A 17,022-nucleotide genomic window follows, 5' to 3' on the forward strand; every position below is an offset into this window, starting at 1 on the left:
AGTTAACAAAATATACTGTAGCACTAAAAGGGGAATGATTTAGACCACAAAGCTCCGTTGGGTCAAGATGTTTATCATTCTGGATTTTTCAATCAATACCACATTCCTCAGGGCCTTCGTGTCCCATAGTAACAAGAAAAACTCAGATTTTAACTAAGAAGGGAAAAAAACACTGTTGCCCTCCTGCATGAAAGGATTTTGCCCAATTATTCTTCATAGACACGTGCACGTACTGACATCAATGAAGATTTTACTCAAAATGTATCACAGAGCAGGAAGGGCTGTGACTTCACCAGTGATCGGCTGTGTCTGCATTCACAACAATTCAAGTGACACAAGCAAGACGAAGCCATTAAATCAGGATTTTCATGATTTGTGGATGATTCCAGGACTCATAAACATAAAGTTTAAAACAACTCTAATGCAAAGTAATGTGTTTCAGATATCTGATGAGTTCACGGTCTATAATTACAGTATATGTGGCTGCAAGGAAAAATGTTAAGACTTTTTGCTGCCATGGCAGCAAGACAGAAACTATTAAAATGTAGGGTGAAACTATTAACAGATCCAAACCTTACACACTTGTCTTTGACTGAGCATCTAGAAGCAACCAATCGCGTATTCGGTTTTCAATAAAAGCTCCCCGCCATAAATCACGTTAACTTCATTATTTATGGGTATTTCGACCTTGTGGTGTGATTACACCGCCTCAGGAAGTTACCTACTCATTATTGCAGCCGTACTCTGCATCATACAATCTGATCTCAGTCCAAATTATGGCTGCCTAGAATCTTTGGAGGAAAAGAGAAGCACTGCCCTCAGGTAGAGCTGTGTACATAAACTTACAAATACGTCCATTTGCATTTGCATCACATGATGGCGATATCCATCACTTTTTGTTATTTTAGTTCGGTTTGTTAAATTCAGCACAAATATACAACCAGTGAATGCTAGCAATTTGTGCTTGGAGAAAGATTTAAAAAACTAATCAGTTAACAAAATGGTTTAAAATTACGTTTCCTTCAGACTGGACTCAGATTTTGTGATTCTCAATTTACAGATAACAGGGCTAGCCTTGTAAAAGACTGGCAGCCTGTCCAGGGTGTACCTTGCCTCTCCTCAAAGTCAGCCGCACAAGCAGTTACAGATAATGAATATATGAATAAACTTACAGACAAACACATTTATTAAAGGTTAGCTGACGCATTGGTTGTACACCCAAACATCTAGCTGTATGGTATGGGAAGCGATGTCACAAGTAAGTTGACCTTTACCGACACCGACTGAAGCCTGAAGGCAGCTTTACACCTGAATACATTTGATAGGGCAAATTTCTCTTCAACTTGGGATTCTTCTCACTTGTGATTCATCGCTGACCCTTTCCAGAACAAATACATTTGGCATGTGCACAAAATATATTTATGCTTGATGGCTTCCGGAATCACTTTGTGGTTTGTTGGACTGACTGATATACACACACTGTCCAGCTGTAACCTTAAATCTCCTGTTCCACGATCAGATTTTTTTTTTCTTCCTAGATGTGTCACGTGAGCTTTGAATAAAATTATTGTCCCTGAGTACAGCCAAGTGGGCTATTTGATTTCATAATCTGGATTTTCAGAGGAGATTGTTATTTCAAAAAAAAAGTTTCAAAAACTTCTAGTTTCCGGTGACAAGACAGCTTGTCCAAGAATTCTCTGGTTTTTGCAGTGGCTGATTGTGTCCTGCCTTGTCCCCAGTAATCAAACTGATTGATGAAAGGCTCATCAAAAAACGCCCACCACAGCCTTGGGTCACAGTCTGACAGACCTACTTCAGCTGCCGGGTCTCCCCATGTCCACTAATTTAAAGTTGTCCGCATGTCATTGTCCTCCTGATGGACTGCTCTTCTGCGTGACGGACATCAGGAAAACTCCAAAACCATACCCCCATTCACAAAGCAATGAGGGGGTTTGGAGAGGAGGGGTGGGGGGAGGTTGTGATGCATCCTCCAGTCTGGGATCACTGTGTGTGACTGACGTTCCTGATTCATCATCCAGCAGCCTCATGAGCCTCTTGCGTATATAAGCAGGAGCACACCTGCTCCACAACGACGACTTCAGACCTCCACCAACTGACCTCAGCCTGTCACCAAAGTTCAGGGTAAGTATTTGGGTTTTACACCATATGTATTTTACTTATCTGCACCTCGACTAATTCACCGGAGCTTTTCAGAACATTTTATATTCATGCCTTATGATTTTCCTTAGCTTGAATACTTTCTGTTTAAATACTCCAGACGGATTTTTGTTACCTATTTGTGTTTCATCAGTGGGATAACAAATTATAATACATCTAATATAAAACATACCTTTATAACAGTCACTTTTATTTATTTTTTTAATTTTTTTAATTTTTTTATATTAATGTTTTTTTTTATATATATATAGTGGATTTTAAAATGCTAATACAATCATTTGAGCTTTGGTGCCCATTTCTGACTTTTTAAAAGACTTAATCCTACATCCTAGTATTTTAGAGACTGTATTTTTTACAATAATTTATAATCATCTTAAGTGATGGAAATATAGTTTTGATCTTCTAGTCGTATCAGGTTCGGTTTCCTCTGAGGCTCTGGTGAACTAGCAACTGTTTCCAGATTCTCTGTCAGTGGTAAGTTACTCACCAGCGTGATCTCCGTCCTGTCTAGCGCCCCCCGAGAGACTGCACAGCATGCTGCCCGGGAGAGCGGCTGATGTCCGGCAGTGCGTCCTGACGAGCCGCTGGCTGCCCGCAGCCCTGGCGCTGCTCCTCCTCCTCTCCTCCAGCTTCAGCCGCGCTCACAGCACCACGGTGGAGCACGACTTCCACATCGTTCACAATGTCGACAACAGAAGTAAGAACACTTTTGAATTGACTATCTTAAATCTCGGAATTACCGGGAAAAAAAAAGTTTCTTTTGGAGTAGACTAACCCTGGTTACAAACGCTAAAGGAGGCAAAAAAAAAAAAAAAACAACAACAACAACAAAAAAAACCTTGAATTTCATATTTTTGTTTCATCACCCATAAAGATAACCCTGTTCTGTCTATATATTTACACAAACTTTAAACATATGTTGCACTTTAAAATAGCTTAATTACAGGAGGTCATATTGACATTTGACTTTTTAGATAGCGGGGAAATACCTCCTTTAATCTGCAAATGTGATAGGTGCTTGATTTTATGTTTTATGGCTCATTATAAGAGTTTGAATGATTTACTTTAAGTTTCACAAACTGGATATATTACCTTACGTTACTGGTTACTGTGTATTTTTGTGACTTTACAATCTGATTGCAGTGAATCAGTCTTTTGTCTGGTGTTGTATGTTGGACTGAAGTGACCAAGAGAAAGGGATGGTGCATCTTCTCATTTTACTTAAGTCCAAAAAACATCTTAGAAAATAATTAATGTGACAAGACAAAATTCGAAAATGACAAAACCTCAGAATTTAAACTTAAGAGAGGTGTAGAATTTGGTGATCCAAGGACTTAAAATGGACCCACTACAGGCATATCATCATGAAATAATGTTGTTTTCTGGCTGTAATATTAGTCTTTTGGTCTTACGGCTTCCAGCATTTTCATAAACATGAATTCTGTTTTCAAACTCTCAGTGTTGTACACACATTTTTGCTTCATTTGCCACTTGTCTCTGTGTGGAGTTCAGGTCCCGAGATAGATCCCTTCTGGTACGTGGGCCGCGGGGTGAGACCCATTGGGCGCTTCGGGAAGCGGCACAGCAGCGTGGGGGCTCTGGGCAGCGGGGGGATGCAGCCCGTCGTCAGGACTTTGGAGCTCCTGCTCAACAGCCTCAGAAATAAGGAGAACCTCGGGAAAGAGCTTGATGGGGAGGACAGTGATTGGTTACCATGACGACGTGTCCTCCTCCCATCACTCCACAAACTCTGAGTGTGTTCATTCTTTTTTTTTTTTTTTTTTAAATCTTGACTGAGGTTATGCTGTTAGCTGTATTTCTCTCTGGTGTCTGTTATGAGGTTTGTCCGATCCTTGCTGAAAAGAATTCGTTAATAAAAATGCATTCTATATTGATTAATAAATCTGGATCATGTGATTATATCTGTGACCCGTGACCTTGATTAGACCCCACGACAAACAGAGAAAAGTTTATTTTAGCTTTGCAAATTTTATTTCTTTCATGATACATTTTTACTTTCTCAGAGCACTGTGGCAACATAGAGAATCTGCATTTTTTTGCTTGTTAATATTTTCCCGAACATGTCGTATGGATTGCAACGAACGATTGCACATAAAAGTGAATGGCCCGTCTGCGGAGCTGCGCACAGTGAACCTCTTCGTAGTCGTTCACGCCGGATCTAAACGGGAGCAAATCTTACATTTGCTTTCAGCTCGTCATTATCTGGGTTACAATACGAGACGAGTCCTGTCTGAATCCAGCCTTACAAGTCATTGACAATTATACACAGTCTCTTGCACACAACACTGAAAGATTTGTCAACTATGATTGGGCAATAAACACATTAATCTATATCATATCCATCTTTTCACACATATACATATATTAACAAATTCTGTGGTGATATATTATTATCATTGTTATTATTATTATATTTTTTTTTACATTAGAAAAATACAGGACACTGATGATTGGACCCTTGTAGCTGTGCTTCTCATGGAAAATATTACATCAACGTCATAAAACCAGAAACATGCTTTTATACATCAACACCTCCGGAGAACAAGATTGACAAAAGTACAGGATCGATGTGCAAAACCCAAAGATGTGAAAGGCCTGGATTGAAAAGGTCACTAATAGAGGGAGCAGAGCATTCATACAGACGATCATCACACCTTTCCAGCAGTGCATCAGGAAGTCCGACTCTGCTCTTGCGCCGTGCCCAAAGCAAAATCATTGAAAACAGAGATTCTTACTAATGTAGATGCTCACAGTAAAGAAAAATGAAAGGCAGTATTCTCAGATCTAGTGTTTAAGGAGTACAAGTACAGTACAAATAGTACCGGCCACTCCAAAAATGCCTCTTGTCACCTGCGTTGCTGCAGCATTTACCATCGTCATTACTGGCAGAATATCAAATGGTAAATGCAGGCTTACACTGAAAGCACTTTGAGTCATCACACATGAGAGGGTCTGATAGGACTGACTGAGGAGGGTTCGTTTGAGGAGAGAATAAAGCCTTTAATTTGCAATAGTACGTATTTCAGTGGTATTGCATAAAAACGTTCAGTAAGTACAAAAATAAATTGCTCGTAACAAAATCATGGTTTCATGGCATTTGTTATTATATAGCCCATCAGACTTCATTATGTAGAAATCTTTACAAGATTTTCTGAATGCAACACAAGAGTTCAGACATGACCCAGCGAAGGGGAGACATGAAAATACAACCCTCTGTTCAAATAAAAGGCCACGAAGTTTGAAAGTAAACGCAGAAAATGACGGGGAGGAAGAAAAAGAACCGCGTTGGAGAACAGGCCGAGTGCACGAGGGAAGGCTTTTAAACCAAACTTACATGAGCTTGATGTCTTCATTCAGGCATCACTCAATTTGGAGCCATTTAAATGTTGTAGCTCACAGCTTCTACACTAAGGCTGTGGTGCAGGCGTGTGTCTACTAATGAGTTCTTATTAGCGCTTGCTTTTCTAAATAAATGGGATAGCACTTCTCCAGGGAAAAAGTTTTTGTGTGGTTGGAAATGAGAAAATTGATCCCTCCATGCTGAACATGAAGCTAAGTATTAACCACCAGAAGTTGACTGGCTTGAAGACTGAGGACAGGCAGGAACGGCAAGCTTGGCTCTGGTCTACAGTGGTAAAATTCGCAGAGTCTGCGGAGTACGATCCAAGATTGGAGCCACGCAGAGCCGCGTTATCGATAACTCGTCCACACTTCTGCCAGACTCACTCGCGTTTTCGTAATTAATACTGCGCTCAGCTCTACTTCCTGCAGTTACAAAGAAATGTTGCATTATACGCTGTATTTATTTATTTATTTTCCTTCCCCAGCTGTCACGGTCTATAGGACCGCTTCACTGAGTGGTTGGCATGACAAGTCTTCATGTGGTCACATCCTGTTTCTATAGTGTCAGATAAATAAGATATGACCTATACTGCAGCCAGTCACCAGGGGGAGCTCTACTTGCTTTGGCTTCACATTTACGGGGCTATTCCATGGTCCATCTTTATTTAGTACAGTCTATGGTATATACTGTACCTGTATCTCAAACCTTGGCAGCCTAAGCTCTGGTTAGCTTGTGGATATAAAATTATGATGGTGTAGCATAAGCGACTTTTCAGTACATAGCGTATTGGTGCATGTGTATACAGTATTATGGCACAATTCAACTGGCATCAAAAAATTATTTGTCACTTGTCGTTGATCACCGTAGATATTGTTTCAGAAAAAGTTCCAATGATGTATCCTCTTGAAAAGGCCGGGACTTTTCTACAACTTTTCTCTCAACGCTCTAATAGTTTGCTTTTGGACAAAAACTCCATCGTACAAGACCCGCTCAGAATCAAACTTCTTCTGGTAGAGACCAAAACAGAGCAAAAAGAAAAGAGAATATTGCACCTATCTTGGAGGTCATGGCAGACTTGTTTAGCTTTATGAACAGAGTCAAGCTAGCCGTATCTTCCATTACCAGTCTTTATGCCAAGTTAAGTTAACTGGCTGCTGTATAGTAGCTTCATATTTAGCGTACCGACATGAGAGCGGCATGGATTTTCTTATTTAAAGTTCAGCAAGAAATCAAATTATTATATTTCCAAAATGTTTAATAGTTAATTAGTTTCCATCTGTGCACTTAGAACGGTGTATTTCTCAAATGTGCTTGTTCCTTTGTTACCATCTTGCACATTAAAGAGACAGAAAAGGACTAAACCAATTTGGACCTTGCGCATCTAAACACTATTCTCTGGTAAGTGCATCCATTTTTAAAATTGTTAGAATATAATATCAAAAGTGTTACAATCGCCCCCTGAAATGAGGAGTACCATCTGATAGCTGTTATGTATGTAAAAACTGACAATCATTGAAAAAAGAAAAAAGCTCCGAAGGGGGATTACATCACGATTAAATTCCTCATATTTGGTGAGAAAGATTATGCGGTATAAAACATGGCTCAGCCTCTTTTTGGGACACTGAATCACAGAAGGTTTCACATGATTTTTCCACAGCTTCATTGTACATTAAATCACGACACCCTTGCAAACAGATAAAAAAAAGGAAATGGGTTATCTTTGTCTGTACAGATATTCTTTTTGAGTCGGACCGTGAGGATTGTTTGCAGGTTTTAAGGCAGAGACACTGACCGTTGAGTCACCCTTGTATGACGTACAGCATCATGTACGGTGTGTGGCGAGGAGGAGAGATGGGAGGATTAACAGGATGCAGGAGCCAGTCTGGACTGATGTGGTACCGTGCTTGGCTGAGGGATGAGTGCTGGGTGGGTCACACAGGGCAGGTGTTGGCCCCTGCTTAGCCTGGAGCTGGAGGCGGACGCTGGGTCAAGGCACTGGATGTGAAGGGCCCCCGTCCCCGGGGCTCTGAATTGGCCCTGAGGGACTCGTTGTGCTGTTGACTGTCACTACGGTCGAAACACTTTCGCCTGCTGCTCTGGCTCCAACTTTTCTGAAAAGGAAAAAAAAAAAAAAGATCAGCCGCAACATTATGACCAACTTCTTAATTTTGTGTAGGTCTTCCTTGTGCCTCCAAAACAGTTGTGACTCATCAGAGAATGGACATGTTGTTAGTGGGGGCTTTTGGGTCCTATTAGTTGAGGGGAGGGGCCTCTGTGGATCATCCCACAGATACTTGATCAGTTTGGGATCTAGTGAATTTGGAGGCCAGGTCAACACCTTGTGCTGTTCTTCATGTTTTTTTGAGTTGTTCTTAAACTGTTTTTGTGTGTGTGTCTGTGTCAGGCTGCATCCTGCTGGGGATGACTGCCGCCTGGTCTGGTCTAGGTGGGGTGGTACATGTCTAAGTAACACCCACATGAATGCCAGGTTTCCTTACATTATTTACTCTTGGTGGTGAGTAATCTTGGTGGCTTATCCGTGTATATCTCAATGTCCGGACCGTCTTCCGGGCTATGAATTTAGATCATACCGTCTGATGCCCTGATAGAAAGATCCCTGGATCTTGAATCACTGACATGATTACACGTCTCGGTCACTGATTTGGCCCCATTGTCCTTCCTACTGTTCGTCTTTGGAGCCATGCTGAAAAAGCCACCTTGAATCAGAGCTATTGTGTGGATGCTGGTGAAGGAAAAAAAATAAAAGAAAATAAGAAAATAAAGAAAGGCCAGACGGAAAAGGGGCCTTTCACTGACATGAAAAGGGGCCGACTTCTTGTTGGTTGATGAAACAGCCTCACCCTCCTGCTCTGCGTGTGTGTGTCCATTTGGCTGCTGTACATCTAATGGGGCTTTTCAGTTACTTAGACCCTTTTTAGCAAATGTATTCACTTTTTCCATCCATTCAGCATCTCTCCTTTTAGGACAAAGCGTGAAATGTGTGACGTTAACTAAAGGCGAATAAAAGTGTCCCGCTGTCTTTGTCTCACTCGCCGTTTCCAGCTCTCTCAGCTTCACACACAGAAACGGCCAGAGCATGCATGCACAAGGCTGTATATCAGAAGTCAGCCGTTAACGGACTCCATTTACTTTTTGATCAGCCTATATCAGACTGATGAGTGGTGAGATTCTTGGATTCTAGCAGTGAATAATAGTATATGCGGATTTATAGGGGCATTCAGATTTGTCTCAGCTTATACACTGCTTCCTTGACTCGTACCTTTCAGTGGAGGCGCTGGAAGTTTCCTCCTCTGATGGCGTGATGAGTCCAGGGTTTGAGGCTGAAAGCAGAGTTTTACTATCAGACACCTCATCCAAATGAACAGACCATAAAGACTTAGCGGCTATATGCTTTTCTTTTTGATTTTAAATATCTAACCTTTTAACTACTAGACATAGTCTGAGTAAAGCTAAAAAAGTCTGAGTGCTGCTGGAGAACCAGAAAGGGAGTGAGTTACCTTAGACTTTGGCTTGAACTTAGAGAAGCGATTGCAGACAGCGACGTTTAACCCAGCTGTCTTCAGAGCTGATATCCTGGCCTCAATGTTTGATATCTACAAGCAGAGAGAAGATTATTTCTTTTTATTAAAGGGATACACAAAATACTTCTTGTAGAATACTTCACACTAAACAACAGCACAACAATCAGCAATCTCCTGCTGTACCTGTAGTTCAGACTGCTGGACCTGAGCGGCTGCAGTAGCCACTTGATCTTCCAAGAAGGCCAGCTCTGTGTCTGTGGTCCCACTGCTAATATTGCGGGCACACTGCTCCAGGTCGCCCAGCGCCCCCTCGAGGCCGTACACGGCACCAGCAGCCAGGTAGACCTGAAGAGAAGAAGAGCTCAGCTTTTAGTTCCCACTGAACCTCTAGGAGGTGAAGCTAATTAGACCGATGTGTTCTTCAGCTCACGTTCTCTTCCATCTTGGTGAGCCTCTGGTCCAGCCTGCGGGTGTCCGAGCTGCTGGACATGGGAGAAGCGCACATGGACTCGGACGGGGTGTAGCTCTCTCCCGCCGCCTCGCCAATCAGCTCCTCTGTGGCGTTCAGAACCTTCAGCACCTCTGTGGTGATGCTGCAGAGCGAGGCCGCCGAGTACTTCTGCATCAGGTTAAGAACACCCCCAACCCCACACAAACACAGTTAAAAATCAGAGTTCAGGGGAAAAATATAAAATTGATTTAAAATTGAAAATTAGGGTCAGTGATGAACTAGAAAACCGTATTAATGACTCCCTGATCAATCAGGGATTATAGAAAAACTAGAAAGCATGTATTTAAAACCTGTAATTGTCATAGTAAAAGACAAACACAACGCAAATACTCAATTTTGAAACATATAGCATCACTAAAGCACAATCCCCATTTCGAAATGAAGATAAGAAAATAAAGATAACGTGGATATGTACAGTAAGTTTTATTTTTTTTAAGTAACTCTATGTGTAATGTCTTGCAAATACATATTTTCCATGTGATACATTCATTTGCATGGTTGTCTCTCTTTCTCGAGTGTTTTGTGAATGTGCCGTAAATGCCATAAATTAAGTCATGATGAATAAGGTAGAGGAGGATCATCTGACTGTCAAAAGATGTGAGTGGAAAGAGAAACTTGTACTACAGTGCCTACAACTGCAGGACAGCATTTATGGCATTTGGACGTGGAGCTGAGGAATCAGGGACTGAATAAGAAATCAAAAGCACTGATGAAAATTCTGTTTTGGCGTTTATGGAAAACAGAGTTTTTTTTACGGACAGATCCTGTCCCTAATCCTTTCCATAGACAAATAAAAAACAAACAAAAAATATATTGGTTCTAAATTCAGGCCTGAGATGATTAATAATGACGCAGAAGATGGAGGTGATGCTGATGTTGTTTTAGTCTCCTGAACAGATGAAAACACTGAGCATGAAAAGGACTGGGTAGTAAAGAGAGACATATGTTGTTCAATAACCAACGATTCACCGGCCAGAGCTTTGATCAGCGGGATCGGAGGCATATTGATCCCTCTCTCTGCCAGAGAAGATGTGACAGGGAAATGCAGGTAGGGATAAGAACACAGGTAATGTTACATTTGGGTTTAAAAAAAAAGAAAAAGAAAAAAAAAAAGAGAAAATTAAAAACATCGTGATTCTGTGATGTTTCAAAGACTGAGACCCACAGACGTGTGTCCTGGCATATTGATTTGGGCTGATCAATGGGAGAGTGGAGACTCTTCAAAGAATCAGGCCGTCTTCCCATGGATCAAACAGCCTGACACAGACATGCTGCGAAAAGATATACTTGCGTCTACTAGTCGTACGTAAAGAATACAAGTCATGGTGAAACATATGTTAGGTTCTGTAGATTAGTTAAAAAATATCATGGCTGTGTGCCTCTGTCAACTTGCTGCATGTATTTATGTAGTGAAGACCTTTGAAGGAATTTAAAGTGTTTTTGCAGAATATTAAAGGGGACATAGGCTGAAAATAAATCTCACTTTTTTGAGCTTTTTCTACATTTAGTAGGGCGTGTGGTATGTCTAGTGTATTCCAAGACAAAACCCCCAAACTATTTCGTCTTCTAGGGTGATTTGATGTATGCTCAGGTGCTAAAATAAAAGCTCACAGATGTTAAATTAACAATCCACAAGTGTTTTTTGGGTTGGCTTTCAAAATAAAAGTCTGTACCACCGACAGGACAACAGAAGCTTAAGGAGAGTCTTTTTTATTAGACTGAACTAATTCTAACAGCGCGTACACAAGAGGGACTTTGTATGTCAGATTTTCAAAATAAAAGCCCCAAGCTACTTACAGGAAGTTAACAGGATGCTTTAAAAGTGCCAAAAGTAAATGCTGCCCAGATGTGACACAAGTTGGCCAGGACGCAGGCTTTCACGGAAGCAATGCAGTATATTCAGATTTCAGTAATTCAGTTAAGACGACAGCATATCCAGCGAAGCAGGGAAAAATCTTTCAGGGTTCAGCAATCACACCGTACTTTCGCCAAGAAATACGCTTTTCTCGTTTCACTTCTCCATGTACCTACTAATGATCACGTATGTTGATTAATTCAATAACGGCAACCTTTTGGAAACCACTTCGAAATGGTGCAAAAACACAAAATAAGGACTAAAAAGCCACAAATATCACTGTCATTGTCCCGTGTCTTGCCTGAGTCACACCAAACTGAGAAATGACAAATTTGTAAAGGGAGCTGTGAAAAACAAACAGAAATAGATAACACCGGCGCATGTGTCATACAGAGACAAGCATTGCTCATACAGTAAGGAGCACTCATAATGAGACTGGCTAATGGCCAACGCCGACCCCCACAGCTCAGATGTAATGCGGTGTGTGTCTATCTGCCTGGCTTTGAGTGGGTTTGACTTGTCCATTTGTTCATAAACAAGAGTGGATTTACAATGTGTACTAGGACACTGTCTAATGAGCTGTAGTCTTCTGGTTTATACACATTAATCATCCCAGTTCTGTAAGACATAGGAACTGCATACAGAGTGTACAGCTCATAAATACTTTTTCATTTGGGAAATAATTTATGAGACATGAGATATAAAGCAAACTAAATTAACATAGGAAAGGCAAACATACTTACACTGATCAGGCATAACATTATGACCACTGACAGGAGAAGTAAATAACATTGATCATCTTGTGACAATACAATGTTTTGCGTGGCATTTGTGTGGATGTTACTTAGACATGTACCACCCACCTAGACCAGACCAGACCAGGCACCCCCACCCCATAGCAATGACACTCCTTGATGGCAGCAGCCATCCCCAGCAGGATGCAGCCTGACACACACACAAAAACGCTTTAGAAACAACTCAAAAAAACATGAAGAACAGCACAAGGTGCTGACTTGGCCTCCAAATTCACTAGATCCCAAACTGATCAAGCATCTGTGGGATGATCCACAGAGGCCCCTCCCCTCAATCCATAGGACCCAAAGGTCTCCACTAACAACATTCTTTTGCCAGACACCACAGGACACCCTCAGAAGGCCCACAAGTCACAACTGTTTTGGAGGCACAAGGGAGACCTACACAATATTAGGAAGGTGGTCATAATGTTATGCCTGATCAGTGTATATCTCAGATGTCTCACAAGTCTTTTAGACTTTTATGGCCTTATTAATAAAACTGCATATGCATCTCTTCTGTGATTAAAGGTTTCCCATAGTATTCTAAGACACTACACCTGTATATTTACATTAGAAGCAAATGCTTTAAGTGATAATGGATGTCTTTGTTAATGCGTGCATGCATAAATGCAGGTGGGGCAGAGGTTAAATTAAGCCTGTGCCTGTGTCTTGGCGTTCTGGCTGATATTTCTCACCTGATGTAAGACAGAGGAGAGCAACTGAAGCCTCTGCTGTTGCTGCGAGTCATTCTGTCCCACCTGACTCACGACCACAGACACACACACACACACACACACACACACGTCCACAAGGAAACACGGGATGAGGGACACAGATGGACAGTCAGTGTCACATAAATGCATGGATAATAGAGGAGAGTGAGATGTTTAAGAGTTTTTAAGAAAAAGAAATAGACATTTATTAAAAGACAAACAGACAAACTCTAACGCCAGAAGCTGAAGATGATCTGAGGGACAAAAACCAAAAGTTCACCTCACCTGGTTGTTTGACAGCACCCCCTCCTGGGAAGTAGGACTAACAGCAGGTGAACTTGCACTGGATCCACTCCTCTTCGCTCCAGCTTTTTGTCCTGCTTCCTTATCCCCGTCTCTTTTATGCTGTCTCTTACTTTGTCTGTTGGGCTCTCTCTTGTCCCCTCTCTTCTGTCCCTGCTCTTCAACTTTCTCTTCCAAACTCCCCCCTCCTTTCTCTAACCTCCTCTCCCTAACTCTTCCTTCTTCTCTTACAGAAGCGCTCTTTATTAGTCTCTCACTTCTTTTCATCTCTTGTCCATTCACTTGTTCCACTGCTTGACTTGCCTTCGCCTTTAATTTGTCACTTGCCCACTGCCTTTCTCTTTCCATGTCACTTGGCCTCGATTTCTCTCTCTGTCTCACACTTTCTCTATCCTTCTGCTTGTCCGCGGGCCACTTTTTGGCGCACTCCTCTTCAGACGAGCTGCTGTCTTTGCTGTTGGCACGGATGACCAGCTGACTGAGTCGGGAGCGTAGCTCGTCTTCCAGGGGTTCTCCGGAGCCGGATCCAGGTCTCGAGCTGCTGGAAGTGATGCAGGGTCCCGGAGCCAAAATGAGGGGCTGAGGGGGGCTTGGGACCGGGGAATTTGGCGTCACTGTGTCCAAGTCGTCCGGCTCAGGTGTCATGGCATCTAATTTGAAGGCGTCTGTTGCAGCTGTGGCCACTGGCACCATGTCAGGAACTGGCTGCTCCTCACTTAAACCCCTCTTCAGCAGGGCGTTGAGTAGAAAGCCACTGTTCTCCTTGAATATGGAGACAGATGGATAGAGATGTGAAATAATCCACATACACTTCTAAGAGATGAGGTTAAAGGGATTATTAAATAGACAAAGTGGATGAGGAGCCTAAGCAACACTGTAAAATAAAGAACCTCAATTTGCTGCCTCCCAGTGGTGAAACAATATTTAACAATCAGTCTACACAGTCTCTGTAATGAACGTAAAAGCTTCTCACTGACATAACAAACAGATTAAAGTCAGTTTAGAATCAATTTGACATTGCACCTGTACTAGGGGGTAGATGGACTGTGCGTGGCTCTGTACTACAGGTCTGCTCTGCTCCGACGATGACTCCCTCTTGCTTTTTCTGCGTCGCCGCGATCGCTTGACGGGGTCGCTCTGCCTCTCCTCAGCCTCGCTGCTGTCTCCCATCACCTGGGAACAATGGAACCAAGCAGTGAAGTACACATACCATATTTCCACTCAAGGCAATTTTATGGTTTTTACTTAATTCACAACATTTTACAAGGACATGTACTTTTGATAAATGTAGTTTTCAGTTAAAAGTTCACGTAAAAAGTAACAAGATTTTTGCCTTATGTGTCTTTCGTAAAAGTTCCCAAAAAAAGACTTGAGTAGTTAGCTCCACCTACATTGATGCATTCATATTAATAAAGGTAAAGTACTTTTAATTTAATATTTTAGCAACAACTTTCTACAAATCTTACTTGTAACTTGTATTTATAAGTATTTTTTTTACAATTCATTGTTGTACTGGTGGTTTTCACAACATTTTTAATACTTTCACTGCTAAACTGTATCCTTAATTTGAGATGTTATGCTTAAATTCTGTAAAAACAAACAAAAAATATGTATTATTCCCAAGTACAACCACATTCAGTTCCACATTCTGTACAGCATCATTTTAGACATATCACCTTAGGGTTGAAGTTCACATCCAGTGCCTCTGAGTGGACCGGGTAGGGAGAGAAGTTCTGGTGAAGGTGTTGCTGGTAGAGCGGCTGGTGGTGAGGGTGCAGGTGTGTATCAGGCGGGCCTTTCTTCCTCAACAGGTTGTGAGGCTGTTTGCGAGGGCATGCGGACAACACAGACGAGGCCTCGGAGTCCGAGTTGAGGGTCTCTGTGTTTGTGTACTGACCGGAGGACGGTGAGGTAACGGGGAGGTGCTGCGTGTACGTCCACTCCGGGTCGTGCTGCGAGTCCGTGTAGTACGTCTCGTCCGACAGCTTGCGCCGGAACTGTCTGAGCGCTGCGCCCCAGCCGCCTTCATCGCCCTCCTCGGAGTCAGATCCCATCTCGTCGTAAGCGGAGACAACGCCGGACTCCTTTTCCAGCACGCTGAACACCAGGCTCTTCCTCTTGGTGAGCAGGCTGGGCCGAGACAGCTGAGAACTGTGCAGAGCAATCCAATTACCGTCTGGGCTCTGGAGCACTGAGGATGCACCTGGGTGAACATTACCAGCAGAGGCAGGCCGCTTAGAAAAACTCATTTTCAATTTCTTCCTGTACTATCTATGTAGGAAAATCTATGTAGATCCGTAAGCATGAGAACAGTCTAAATGTTAGCATTTCACAATTAATTATTTAACAATGCATTTAGTGCCACTTAAAAGCTTTGCGCCTTTCTGAATTCTCTACATTTCTACATAAACATCACCGGATTTTCACATAAGTCTTGAAAATAGACAAAGAGAAGCCAATCAAACAAATTAAACAAACATAGTATACTTGTGTACTTGTTAATTCAGGAAAATTAGACGATATTACATATCTGTGAGGTGCTAAAGTAAGTGCACATCTAGGATTTAATGGAGTTAATTTCAAGGCCAGTTTAGAGTCCATCCTTTGAGAAGTGTATCCAAACAATTTAAAGAGATTCAGGTGGCATTACTGCTCTGTTTGTTTAAAAAAATAATAATAATCCGGGATTTGTCTCAGTCTGATCTTCATGACATGTTTGAGGAAGTGTATGATGGCACGGACCAAGAAGCTCTCCGAGGAGCTCAGAAAAAGTGTTGTTGTTACTCACCAGGCTGGAAAAGGTTACAAAATCATCTCTAAAGAGTTTGAAATCCACAAATCCACAGTAAGACAGACTGAGAACCAATGGAGATGGAGATTTAAGACGACTGCTACCCTCTATAGGAGTGGTTGACCAAGAAAGATCACTCCAAAAGAAAGACGGATTATAGTCTGAGAGGTCACAAAGGAAGCCAGGGTAACTTCTAAGCAGCTAAAGGCCTCTCTCTCATTGACTATGTTAATGTTGATGAGTCCACCATCAGGAGAACGCTGAACTACCATGGTGTGATGGCCGAGTGGCAAGGACACTGCTCTCCAGAAATCATGTGGACAAGCCAGGAGACTATTAGGAAAATCTTTTATGGACAAATGAGACCAAAGATGAACTGACTGTGTTAAAATCCAGCACTGCACTACAAACCGATCAGCCACAACATTAAAACCACCAACAGGAGAAGTAAATAACATTGACCATCTTGTGAAAATTCAATGTTCTGCTCGGAAACTGTTGGACCTGACATTCATGTGGATGTTACTTAGACATGTAGCACCCACCTAGACCAGACCAGGCACCCCCACCCCATAGCAATGACACTCCTTGATGGCAGCAGCCATCCCCAGCAGGATGCAGCCTGACACAGGCACACACACACAAAAAAACAAGGTGCTGACCTGGCCTCCAGATTCACTAGATCCCAAACTGATGAAGTATCTGTGGGATGATCCACAGAGGCCCCTCCCCTCAACCCATAGGACCCAAGGTACAGAAGGTGAATGAAAATGGTTTAATAATAATCCACACGTAGTAAATTCATTTTAAATAACTGAAACATTTCTTTGCATCACTCAAAAGTTTATTATATGATTACAATATAAAATCATTCAGAGATAAATTTCCATAAAGGAGTCATTGTTTCTCTTGTGAACACATTTATGACACGGTGTGTAAGTACATTGCCATCTACAGATTATAAAGGAGGA

General features: G+C 42.0%; 2 protein-coding genes across 2 annotated transcripts in view; one reads left to right on the forward strand and one right to left on the reverse strand.

Moving 5' to 3' along the window:
* The first annotated feature begins 2,043 nt into the window (after nucleotides 1-2,043).
* prlh2 (prolactin releasing hormone 2) lies at nucleotides 2,044-6,593 on the forward strand. Its single transcript, XM_084566444.1, has 3 exons — nucleotides 2,044-2,142; nucleotides 2,690-2,875; nucleotides 3,691-6,593. The coding sequence occupies exons 2-3, from the start codon at nucleotides 2,713-2,715 to the stop codon at nucleotides 3,894-3,896; spliced, it is 369 nt and encodes a 122-aa protein (XP_084422570.1). The 5' UTR covers nucleotides 2,044-2,142; nucleotides 2,690-2,712; the 3' UTR covers nucleotides 3,897-6,593.
* Nucleotides 6,594-6,792: 199 nt separating this feature from the next.
* Nucleotides 6,793-17,022, reverse strand: part of myripb (myosin VIIA and Rab interacting protein b) — a 123,171-nt gene continuing 112,941 nt past the window's right edge. The window contains exons 10-18 of the mRNA XM_084566270.1: nucleotides 14,937-15,463; nucleotides 14,284-14,433; nucleotides 13,243-14,022; nucleotides 12,940-13,002; nucleotides 9,515-9,703; nucleotides 9,268-9,429; nucleotides 9,061-9,156; nucleotides 8,823-8,883; nucleotides 6,793-7,653 (exon numbers count right to left, since the gene is read on the reverse strand). Of these exons, the coding sequence (XP_084422396.1) occupies nucleotides 7,610-7,653; nucleotides 8,823-8,883; nucleotides 9,061-9,156; nucleotides 9,268-9,429; nucleotides 9,515-9,703; nucleotides 12,940-13,002; nucleotides 13,243-14,022; nucleotides 14,284-14,433; nucleotides 14,937-15,463 (2,072 nt within the window). The 3' untranslated portion in view covers nucleotides 6,793-7,609. The remainder of the gene's footprint in view (nucleotides 7,654-8,822; nucleotides 8,884-9,060; nucleotides 9,157-9,267; nucleotides 9,430-9,514; nucleotides 9,704-12,939; nucleotides 13,003-13,242; nucleotides 14,023-14,283; nucleotides 14,434-14,936; nucleotides 15,464-17,022) is intronic.

Source organism: Chelon labrosus (genome assembly GCF_963514085.1).
Source record: "Chelon labrosus genome assembly, chromosome: 18".
Lineage (NCBI taxonomy): Eukaryota > Metazoa > Chordata > Actinopteri > Mugiliformes > Mugilidae > Chelon > Chelon labrosus.